The following is a 12425-nucleotide window of genomic DNA, read 5'->3' on the forward strand; positions in this document are numbered from 1 at the left end:
GGGATGGATGAGGATAAATGTAAAGATGTAATGTAATGTTTACAGTGGGATATTTACAGTGGGATGGGATGGGGAGGGATACATGTAAAGATATAGTGTAATGTTTACAGTGGGATGGATGAGGATAAATGTAAAGATGTAATGTAATGTTTACAGTAGGATGAGGACGGATGAGGATAAATGTAAAGATGTAATGTAATGTTTACAGTAGGATGAGGACGGATGAGGATAAATGTAAAGATGTAATGTAATGTTCACAGTGGGATGGATGAGGATAAATGTAAAGATGTAATGTAATGTTTACAGTGGGATGAGGACGGATGAGGATAAATGTAAAGATGTAATGTAATGTTCACAGTGGGATGGATGAGGATAAATGTAAAGATGTAATGTAATGTTTACAGTAGGATGAGGATGGATGAGGATAAATGTAAAGATGTAATGTAATGTTTACAGTGGGATGAGGATGGATGAGGATAAATGTAAAGATGTAATGTAATGTTTACAGTGGGATGGATGAGGATAAATGTAAAGATGTAATGTAATGTTTACAGTGGGATGGATGAGGATAAATGTAAAGATGTAATGTAATGTTTACAGTGGGACGGATGAGGATAAATGTAAAGATGTAATGTAATGTTTACAGTGGGACGGATGAGGATAAATGTAAAGATGTAATGTAATGTTTACAGTGGGATGGATGAGGATAAATGTAAAGATGTAATGTAATGTTCACAGTGGGATGAGGACGGATGAGGATAAATGTAAAGATGTAATGTAATGTTCACAGTGGGATGAGGACGGATGAGGGTGATGCGTGTTTTTTTAACCGGAAAGGGGCGGAGCCAGCTGTAACGTTAGCAACCACGCTGAGCGACAGGAGCGGTTCTCGTTAATGTGAAGGATTGTCGTTTGAAATGTGTCTTTAAATACTCACTGAAGCGGTGTCTCACACATCAAGTACACTTGGATCTACCCGAGAAACGTGTTTATCCTGCAGGTAAGGCTGATATTATCTCTGGATAGCTAGCTAGATCTCTGCTGACTGCCAGTGATCATGTAATACACAGGGACGTTAGCATGCTAACATTAGCTAGTAGCATGCTACTAGTAGCGAGATGCTTATCAATAACAAACCATCTCCAGTGTTATCTACACGTGGCTAAATACATCCACTGACTGCTTGTAACGCTGTTACAGGTGTTGTGGCTAGCTTGCTAAGCAAAATATGAACCTAATGAGCAGTTATTGGCTAGCAGGCTAATGCTAACAGCTAGTCAGCCTGTGACGCTGCTGTCAACGCCTCGCCTGCTTCTGACAGCTCAGTCTGAGCAGTGGACAAGGCCGGAGCAAGCACATCTTCATCTACCACAGAGGAGACTGTGAGGATGTTAGCTAGTTGAAAACCTAGCCCAAATAAGCCGGTAGCTAGGAAGTTAAAATGACGTTTCCAACATGACGGCTAATGCTTCCCCTTTTGTGGATGCTCTACTTGCTAAATGATGCTATTCGGATGCTTATGTTTACTGATTTCGTGGTGCCTTGCTGTTTTGTTTCACTATCATTTAGTTAACAATAATAACATGGAATGTGACAACAGTGGATTCATGTGCCCAGCCTGATTTTGGGTCAACGCCCCACCCTGACTGTACCACCCCCTTTGTGCAAAGTTAAACCTCCTGGAGGTGAATTATGTTGCCTGTGAAGAGGGTGAGGATGGTTTGTGATGGTGCCTGGAGGCTCGACTGTGAAACCACCAGGCTAAAACGATTTTCTTGGTGTGTATTAGCTGTAATAGTGATTGATTACCGTTTGAGACCACAGTGAGTTTGTTCATTTGACTTTATGAACTGATGCATCCAAAGTTTAGGGCAATTATAGGAGCCTCAGACTCAAACATAACTGTAGATGACCTTGTGTCCTATCAGTTTGTTTGGATTTAGCTATATGTGTGAAATTCATGTGCCCTGCCTGGTTTTGGGTCAACGCCCCACCCTGACTGTACCACCCCCTTTGTGCAGAGTTAAACCTCCTGGAGGTGAATTATGTTGCCTGTGAAGGATGGTTTGTGATGGTGCTAGAGATAGGAGATTCTCTCCTCCACCAGCCTTGCCTCGAGGCTCGACTGTGAAACCACCAACCTTGCCTCGAGGCTCGACTGTGAAACCACCAACCTTGCCTCGAGGCTCGACTGTGAAACCACCAAGCTAAAAAGATTTTCTTGGTGTGTATTAGCTGTAATAGTGATTGATTACCGTTTGAGACCACAGTGAGTTTGTTTATTTGACTTTATGAACTGATGCATCCAAAGTTTTGGGCAATTATAGGAGCCTCAGACTCAAACATAACTGTAGATGACCTTGTGTCCTTTCAGTTTGTTTGGATTTAGCTATATGTGTGAAAAATATAGAAGTTCTACATTATGTAAACCAGTTTGCATAATTGATGAAGTGAGGAAACAGGCACATTGACTTGTACAAGATCGAACATGATCTTAAAGCAGCAGTAGAGCAAATATTACTGCTATTTTGGAGCAAATAGGATTAGGTTATTTTTTATAAAATATCCTGACAGTAGTGCATGAGACATGTAATCTGAAAAAAAATCATGTGCCTCTGTGTCCTCCGGTGTCCTCCGGTGTCCTCCGGTGTCCTCCGGTGTCCTCCGGTGTCCTCCGGTGTCCTCCGGTACTCCTAATGGCATCTGCAAGATTTCGCAGACTGCCTCGCTTTCCTCCAGAAATAACCACTGTTGCTGCTTTGTACATGTTGTGGAAGTCCCAGATATGTCAGAAAACCAAACGCCGTTGAGCCTGGGTTCATAATGTCACCCGGCGGCGAGCTGTATTTACATATTGTATCTGTATCTGACAAGCCACACGTCGCTACTGCGGTATGAACCCAAAATAAACAGACTGTGCTGTGATTTAATTGCAATAAACGGATCAATATGATACAGAAATAACGACATTATGATGACGATTTGTAAAAAGATCGAATTCATGCTTTGTCAAGTCTGTCCGCAACACAACAAGCAAACAACTTTTAAAATGCTTGTTTTCTAAACGGAGTTCGGATCAATCAATGCCAGGCTACGCTAACATTGTAGATACTCAATCAACACTCAACATAACATCATCTAGGTATAAATACGGCAGCGACGTTGTTGTAAACGGATCAAAAGTGTGCCGAAATAACTACATAATGATGCTGATTAGTAAAAAGTCTGAATTCATGCTTTGTCGGGTCTGTCCGCAAGATGACAAGCAAACAACTTTTAAAATGCTTGTTTTCTGAATGGAGTTTGGATCGATCACTGCAAGACTAAGCTAACATTGTAGTTGCTCCATTAACACTCCATCCAGGAATAAATACGGCAGCACCAACGTCAGTGATGACATAAACTTTCGCGAAGTATGTACATATTGTTACACACCACTTATATGATGAATGCTTTTAATACACATGCTTTAATAAAAAAATGAAATACGGTTTAACCTTGTATACTGTATGTCACGCTAATACCTTTTCACCTTGTATGAAATGTATAATGACTAGTAAATGTTACCATTTACTATTACTGAATGTCATTTGCTTAATTATAAGTTGTCTTTCAGTCAAACATTAAGATATAAGTGGGAAAAACTGTTCACAAAACATAATAGACATGACCACTGACTATTTGTGTAACAATTTAGCCACAAATTCACATACTGACCATACGGTCCAGCCATATATTCGGTTTTGACCGAGTCTTGTTTTTGGTGGTGCAGAAGTCTAGTTATCTCTCAGAACACTTGAATTACAATATGCTGCAAGGTTATTATGGAATTTTTTGCCCAATGATGCCAAAAATATTCTGTTAATAGTAAATATTCTTATCAGCTGTCTTGTATGTTTGTTGGCAAGCCAAAGCTGTGCATCTTGAAGAAGGTTGGTGCATACCGTGACACTCAGGGCATGTGGTTTTTGCCATGAGCAAAGAGGTCGCACGTTCAATGATCTGTGGATGACAGACACATTGACATTACAAGTTTTAGGTCTGAAGAGGCCTTTCCAGACAGAGAAAGTTGCTCGTTATGATCAATCTTTTTTTTTAAGACAGTATAGATAAAGAGTGAAATATTAACAGCTGTTGTGACTCTGCTGGTTGATAAATGCTCTATCAAAATTGCTTACACTATCTTATTTCCTGTTTTTTTCCTCACATTGTCTTTCATTCACAGCATTTTTTAAGCGGTGCTTTGATTTTGACCGATGCACCTGTTCCCCTGAGAGGATGTGTCTTAAAACCATTGATCAAACCCTGCTTTTATAATTTGCCACTTAACAGAAATGATTTCTGCTCACTCTGAGACACTTGCTTGTTTTATGATGCAACAGTTCTTCTTGATAGACAGACTCCAAGTAACCCCTGTCCTTTGTCACTCTTAAGTGAATCCCCTGCTCCCCTAAGGGCTATATGAAGCAGTGCATGAGCCTTGTTTCCGTTTGAAGAGGAGATGGGAGTGCGACCCTCTCAAGAAGCCTGATAATTGAAACCTCCAGTGGTTTCCCATCATCCCTGTTGTACAGGGATTATACATCTTGTCAGGGTAGCTGCTGATCTTCCCCTTTTCATACACTCTGAAAAAAAAGAAATATAGCAGGAGTTCATCATAAAGGTATAAAGTATGGCTGTCAAGGTTAACGCGATAATAATCGGCACTAATATCTTTATCGCATTAACGCAACTTTCAATTTTTAAGGTTGTAGTGGGTTCAGTTTTAAAGTTGGAGTGAAGATACTGGTATCATATGAAACTAGAAAACCTAAGGAATCCTTTGGTACCAACCATGTCATAGTAGGCCATTTTCAAAGGGGTCCCTTGACATCTGACCTCAAGATTTGTGAATGACAATGGGTTCTATTGTTACCCACGAGTCTCCCCTTTACAGACATGCCTACTTTATGATAATCACATGCAGTTTGGGGCAAGTCATAGTCAACTCAGCACACTGACACACTGACAGCTGTTGTTGCCTGTTGGGCTGCAGTTTTCCATGTTATGATTTCAGCATATTTTCTATGCTAAATGCAGTACCTGTGAGGGTTTCTGGACAATATTTGTCATTGTTTTGTGTTGTTAATTGATTTCAAATAATAAATATATACATACATTTGCATAAAGCAGCATATTTGCCCACTTCCATGTTGATGAGTATTAAATACTGGACACATCTCCCTTTAAGGTACATTTTGAACAGAAAAAAATGTGCAATTAATCGCGATTAACTATGGACAATCATGCGATTAATCACATTAAATATTTTAATCGATTAACAGCCGTAGTATAAAGTAATTTATAGGAACAAAAAATAAAAACGACGCTAGAGATCTTCCAGTACACAAAGTAATCGGATGCGAGTTTCGGAATGGGTTTCTCAATATCAAAAGGATTATTGGGGTGACACACATTCTCAGTATGTTACAAAGCTAGTCAGCATATCTCTAACACTTCATGTATTATCACAATGTTATTTGCTTAAAAATCAAATCTACAGTCAGGTAAGGTGGCACAGCGAGTGGAGCATCCCTGTAGAGAAGGGGGATGAAACTCTTATCCACCACTACAGAGACCTGGGTTCACAGTTAGGGTACATAATTGTATTTTTAAAGGTATACATGGTATGAGTATAAAAATGTACTTGACAGAAATGGTGTGATATCGTACTTTTATAGGTTAAGGGACAATTCTGCTCATCTTTTTTTCCTGTATATAAATTTAAACTGGGCTACCAGCCAGAGCCAGTGAGAACATAAGTAGCGTGGTTTTTGCCTTTACTTCATCAGTGTTGATTGTCGACACATCACTGTCTGTTTCTCCAAACTGGGGGCATTCCGACCGCCATCATCTACTGTAGGCAAATACACTGGCTATGGATAAGTACGTCATACAACCCCACTTCAAAACACCTGAACTATCCCTTTAAGTTCGCTGAATAACTATTATGATGCACCTGCAGTGCACACATGGCGGGCAGTGATCAGAAACTTGGATAATGTGGTTACATGCAGTATCGTGGTTTCATTCAGGGTACCCTTCTCTTGCATACTTCTGAAAACTGGGGCTTATTCAGGTTTCTGAAACCAGGATATGATATTTGCATGAACTTAACCACAATCCACCAAAATTCAAACTTAATCAGGATACTAATGTGTATGTGAACACCCTTGGGCTACTTCTTCTATGTTGCCTCTGCTGCTACGGGTGCAGGTACTGCTGCAGAGATACCATCCGTTCAAATGCCGCCGTCAGTGGTGGTGATTAAGCACATGACCCACGTTTGTGCACATTTGCTGAGCTTGTCTCAGAGTAGGCCATCCTTTTTATATCTTGCTGTCATGGGAAGTGGAATAAAATCACAGGAGTAGACTTGTTTCTAGATAAGCTGGTTGAGCTTTGGTGATTAGCAGAATTGAATCATTTGGGCTGCGTTTGCAAAAGATTTGTTTTCTAACTTGTCCATACATCTTATTGTCTGTCTCTTTTTTTTTCCTGCACTGTCACTGCTAAAATCATTTATGGCGTCGGCATTCAGACACCGCTTGTTCCACACGAGTTGTTGACAGCTATGGCGTGATGAGCTGCTTGGTGTGTCGGTGACTGATAATAAGAGGAATTTGTCAGTTACGCTGGCATGGAAAAAACTTATGCCGCGTCGGTGACTCAGGTTACAGTAGCCTGACTGTTTTACTTGTCCTTTGTGCTCTTGTCTGGATATATCTCCTTTCAGTCAATCAGGTAGCAAATGTAAAAACAAGTCCTACATTGTTTTATAAATCACCTGACTTAAAATACAAGTTGTGTACTGAATGTTGGATTTCATAGCTCTCTCTCTCTCTCTCTCTCTCTCTCTCTCTCTCTCTCTCTCTCTCTCTCTCTCTCTCTCTCTCTCTCTCTCTGTCTCTCTCTCAGATCTGTGGGTGAGTAGTGATGCCGCCGGCGTCCAGCTGTGACTGCCCCCACCTGGACTGCGTGGGGGAGATCACCAAGGAGGAACTCATTCAGAAATCCCATGTGAGTGACCCTCCATCATGGCCCTCTCCTCTGCCCTGCTCATAACATACCACTCTTAATATCAGGGTAACTGCTGGTCTTGAAAAGTCTTAAAAAGCAATAAATTCAGTTTCCTCAAAAAAGGTATTAATATGAATTCATATTATGAGGTATTAAAAAGTCTTGAATTTAGTTTTCAAAAGTTTAAAATATTGTCTCTTGCCTGCTGTAGGTAGAAATGTTAGTTATAAAATGTTTTTGCATGTGATCACTGGCTGTCGGGAGAAATTGTACACCTATTAACTAGGGCTGTTAAAGTTAACGCGATAATAACGTGTAAACACAAATTCGTTTTAACACCACTAATTTCTTTAACACATTAACGCAACTTGCAATTTTTAGGTTGTAGCGGGCTCCGTTTTAAAGCTAGAAGGAAGATTCTGCATCATATAAAACTAAAATGACCTAAGGAATCCATTGGTACCATGTCATACTTGCTTGTCAGGAAGGAGGTTACATAACGCTGCAAAGTTTAGCAAAATTTTGTCGAGGAAAAACTGGCATGGCCATTTTCAAAGGGGTCCCTTGACCTCTGACCTCAAGATATGTGAATGAAAATGGGTTCTATGGGTACCCACGAGTCTCCCCTTTACAGACATGCCCACTTTATGATAATCACATGCAGTTTTGGGGCAAGTCATAGTCAAGTCAGCACACTGACACACTGACAGCTGTTGTTGCCTGTTGGGCTTCAGTTTGCCATGTTATGATATGAGCAAATTTCTTATGTTAAATGCAGTACCTGTGAGGGTTTCTGGACAATATTTGTCATTGTTTTGTGTTGTTATTTGATTTCCAATAATAAATACATACATACATTTGCATAAAGCAGCATATTTGCCCACTCCCATGTTGATAAGAGTATTAAATACTTGACAAATCTCCCTTTAAGGTACATTTTGAAAAGATAAAAAATGTGCGTTTAATCGCGACTAGATATTTTAATCGATTGACAGCCCTATTATTTACTAAAAGTGGGATTGTCCTGACAGTGGATCTTGCACATAGGAGGCTGTCCAATTCCTGATAAGTGGAGTTTCAGTCAGCACCATCAGACCTGTATCACTTTTCATTGGTTAATCCATCCATCCATTTTAGGCCACATACCTAGGTCCAGGTCGCATTCATTTGATTAACTATTTCCATCATACTTTCATTCTTTTGCTGGTACGTCCATAAAACAGATGTTAAATTGCATTCTATATGGTATTAAAAAGGACCTAAAAGTCTTAAATTTAACTTGACCTTCAGAAACCCTGAATAACTTGTTTTATGCCACTTTACCAAGTCTGAATTCAAAGTCTGTTTTTGAACTTGAACTCACTGAGTTTCATTCATCAAACACCAAAACATGTGACTCTAACCTGAGTGTCTTCATATTTTTCTAGGGCCAGTGCCAAGACTGTAAAGTTGGAGGACCAAATTTGTGGGCGTGTTTGGAGGTAAGCCAATGCTCACCAACAAAAAAACAACAACAACTGTTGATTCGACGTACAAAATCCTAACACTTTGTTTCTCTCTTTAGTTCTCTTTTTGATTTATGCATCCTCTGTTTATTTTTTCTCTCCAGAATGGCTGTGCATACGTAGGCTGTGGAGAATCTCACACCGACCACAGCACAGTGCACTCGCAGGTGAGAGATCTCAAACCTTACTGATGCATTTAAGTGGGGAAATATTAACGAATGCATAGAAAAGAGCGAGGAAGGGATGTGACTGAAAGGGAGGACGTCTTGAAGTCTTGACTGTGATGTTGAATTGAAAAAAAAAGATGTAAGACGACGAGGTGAGGTGTCTGTAGAGAGGCAGAGGAGGCACAGATGGCAGGACAGGACAGGAATACCACTTCAGAGTCCCAGGAGTCATGACTTGGAATAAAAACTGCCTCCAGCACTGCTTTATTTTTAACATTTGTCCATCCACGATCTAAGAGCCGGCTCATGCATCTTTTAGCTTTTGAAATCCACGCGTTGTTTAAAACCATCAAGCCAGCTCTGTCTGCCTGCACCTCCACATTCAGTGCAATTTCAGCAGTGGATCATACATTATTAATTGCCATTCCTCTGGGAAGAGAGGGAGATTCAGTAGCACTGTCAGTTCCATGGTTACGGTATCTGCCCCTCCTGGCTGCCTCCTCAGCCTCTGGTGCTCCGAGTGTTGACTGAGGCTTTTCCTCCAGCACGCCAGGGCCAAGTGGGGTTGGAAGCAGAAACGGGGGAATATGAGAGCAAACATGTAATTTGCTCTGCCTATTAGCATCGGCATAGCTGCTCAAACCATTGTCCAGAAACGGCCTGTTCAAGTGCGAACCTCCTCAGCAGTAGAGCACTCCACACAGAGGAAAGACACATTTTTGGATACAGAGCGTGCTGGTTATTTTTATAAAACGGTCACTAGATCCTGACAGTAGTGTATGAGACAGGTAATTTGAAAAAAATCATGTGCCTTGGTGTCCTCCCGTGTCCTCCGGTGTCCTCCGGTGCTCCACAACTCAGTGCTCCACAACCAATCAGAGCCGAGCTGGAGCCTGCCGTCTCTGAGCAGAAAAGTTTGTGATCCGGCAGCCATGTTGAGATCAGTTGAGGAAATCCCAAGCACCGCCCACCAGCCGGAGCAAACTTTCTCATTTTATAGCTAAACAGTTCACTACAAGATGTTTCTGAAAACATTTGAGGAGAGGAATAGGCATTACAGTAACAGAATATTGATTCATATTTGATCAGCACTGCCTAGTTTGACCGTTTGATCGGAGTTTGCGAATGATTGACAGCTGCCTCCGTTGAATGAACAGCCAATAGGAATGCTCTCTCTCTCTGAAATGACCTGTGATTGGCCATAGATTTTTTAAAAGCCTGTAAACAGAGACATGACGAGGTGCAGAAGTCTAGTTTTCTCTCAGAACACTTGAATTACAATATGCTGAAAGGTTATTATGGAATTTTTGCCCAATGATGCCAAAAGATATTCTGCCTACTACCGCTTTAATATTAGCGAACTGATTTGAAATGATATCACTAGTGAATACCGTATATCCGTCTGCTTATCCAGGACATCTGTGTGCGCAGCTCACCAGACTCCTTTTGTGTTTTTTTTCCTCCACATCTTTAAATCTTGGCCATGCTTAATTAGTGCTTTGGAGGCCCTGCGGGGAGGGCAACGTTTGAATCTCTTGACTATGCAATGAGAAAGACCGCTGTTCAGATGCCTCTGCCAGTCAAACTGCACTGCGAGTTAACATGAATGGATGTTTCAAAGCATTAAAAGACTTAAAAGTTACAGCCCGATCAGCTCATTTCAGACGTTGCAGCTCCACTTCTGTGTGTACTTTTGGTAACAGAAGTAGTATTTACATGGAGATCGTATTTCAAACATCATTATGCACCAGAAAGGACTTGCGAGGCAAATCCAAATCTGGATTGGAAATCTTTCATCATGTTGCAGATAAAGGAAATGTTAGGTTAGGCGTAACAGCCTCGTTACAGTTGCTTTTGGGCGACACATACTCTTCTGAAAATACCAGATTTGTCGATCAGTTCTTGAGCAGTTTTACACACATTTATGCAAATCCACTGTGAGCATGACGCTGAGAAGAATAGTGGTCGTTGGCGTTTCTTATTTTTTGTTGATTACGGTCAGTAATGTCTTGAATGCTAAGGGCTAGAGGTGAAACCTGAAACCAGACACATTCCGCCTCACCTTAATCAGAAGATCACACACGGAAGCAGATGTAGAAAACTAAGCTGGTGCTGCAAGTATTTATGTAAGCTGCTGACACGATCAGACAGGTTTTTACATCATTTTAATTTCTCAAACAATACGCTGTGTGTGCGGAAGGAGCACTAAGGATTTGTTTTGCTTGAATACAATTGTTTTTTTAAGTTATTATGTGGAACATTTTAGTAGACAAGAAGTAAATTGACATAACAAATGATCACTGTGAAAGCTACAAAACAGTTCATTGTAATACAAAACATGATGTGGGCTGGTAAAAACATCCTCTAAATCCAGCTTGTTATTAATGCCCTACCTGGTATACTTTCCTTCATCAATTATTTAAGCCGGGGAGTTTCATGGCCGTGCTCAGTCTGCTGTGCCCCCTCTGCCAGCTCTACTCTGCCCCCGCTGTGTGAAGGCTAATGCAGCCCTGATGAATAATGCAGGCTCTGCTGCTCACGTTCTGTCTCCTGTCGACCTGCCAGGTTGCCGGTGTTTGTCAGAGCAGCAGTGGGTCAGCAGAACACGGCCATGTTTCCACAGCAGTAAAAGACTGCCCCGATACAACCCCCGCTCTGTCTCCACCTAAACCTGTAACCCGAGACATTCAACTCAGAACTGGTGTCCAAGATAAAACTTTAAACACAGTCGTGTATTTTTAGGTTTTGTTTTCATATTTAGGAGGATAATGATTTTGATTTTGTTTATGTGCAAGAAATCTCATAGAAGGGGGGAGTAAGTGAGTGCTAGTGTTGAATGTCAGCTTCTTGGGAATATGCTTTTTAAATAAAAAAGTAATGGCATCTGCAAGATTTCACAGATCGGAGGAAAACAACCAATCAGAGCTGATCTGGAGGCTGCCGTCCAGCTGCCGTCTATGAGAGCCACGAGTCAATCACTCGTGAACTCCAACCAAACGGTCAAAGTAGGCAGCGCTGATCAAATATGAATCAATATTCTGTTACTGTAACGCCTATTTCTCTCCTCAAATGTTTTCAGAAACATCTTGTAGTGTACTGTTTAGCTGTAAAATGAGAAAGTTTGTGACCTGGCAGCCATGTTGAGATCAATTGAGGAAATGCCAAGCACCGCCCACCAGCCAGAGCACAGCCAATAGGAACACTCAATAGGAACGCTCTCTCTCTGAAATGACCTGTGATTGGCCAAAGTATCCCGTCACAGGCTAGATTTTTTAAAGCCTGAAAACAGAGCCATGAGGAGATGCTGAAGTCTAGTTTTCTCTCAGAACACTTGAATTACAATATGCTGAAAAGTTATTATGGAATTGTTGCCCACTGATGACAAAAACGTTCTGCATACTGCAGCTTTAAGTAATTTTTCAAGCACCAATGAAACTGACGTATTTCCAGCTTCTCAGTTGTGAGGATTTGCAGCTTTTTTTTGTCTTATGTCTTAATAAACTGAATATTGTGGTTTTGTACCTTTGGTCAGACAAAACAAGCAAGTTGAAAATGTAAAATAGGCCATTTTTTGATTATATAGACCAAACAATTAATTGACAGTAATATACATTATAATATTTGTCAACTGCAGCCTTAAAGTCGAGATGAAATGAAAAATGCCCTTTTAATCCTGTTAGATCACATCAACGGT

The 12425-nt window shown here is 40.8% G+C and overlaps 1 protein-coding gene across 8 annotated transcripts in view; it reads left to right on the plus strand.

Moving 5' to 3' along the window:
- Window positions 1–852: 852 nt before the first annotated feature.
- Window positions 853–12425, plus strand: part of usp33 (ubiquitin specific peptidase 33) — a 29834-nt gene continuing 18261 nt past the window's right edge. For 5 of the 8 annotated variants that reach the window (XM_074652008.1, XM_074652013.1, XM_074652009.1 and 2 more), the window contains exons 1-5: window positions 854–1000; window positions 6958–7059; window positions 8487–8540; window positions 8669–8731; window positions 11623–11736. In XM_074652008.1, the coding sequence (XP_074508109.1) occupies window positions 6976–7059; window positions 8487–8540; window positions 8669–8731; window positions 11623–11736 (315 nt within the window). In that variant the 5' untranslated portion in view covers window positions 854–1000; window positions 6958–6975. Of the gene's footprint in view, window positions 1001–6957; window positions 7060–8486; window positions 8541–8668; window positions 8732–11622; window positions 11737–12425 lie in introns of all 8 variants that reach the window. The other 3 variants (XM_074652012.1, XM_074652015.1, XM_074652011.1) reach the window with 2 other exon arrangements.

The sequence above is a fragment of the Sebastes fasciatus genome, chromosome 11 (assembly GCF_043250625.1).
Source record: "Sebastes fasciatus isolate fSebFas1 chromosome 11, fSebFas1.pri, whole genome shotgun sequence".
Classification (NCBI taxonomy): domain Eukaryota; kingdom Metazoa; phylum Chordata; class Actinopteri; order Perciformes; family Sebastidae; genus Sebastes; species Sebastes fasciatus.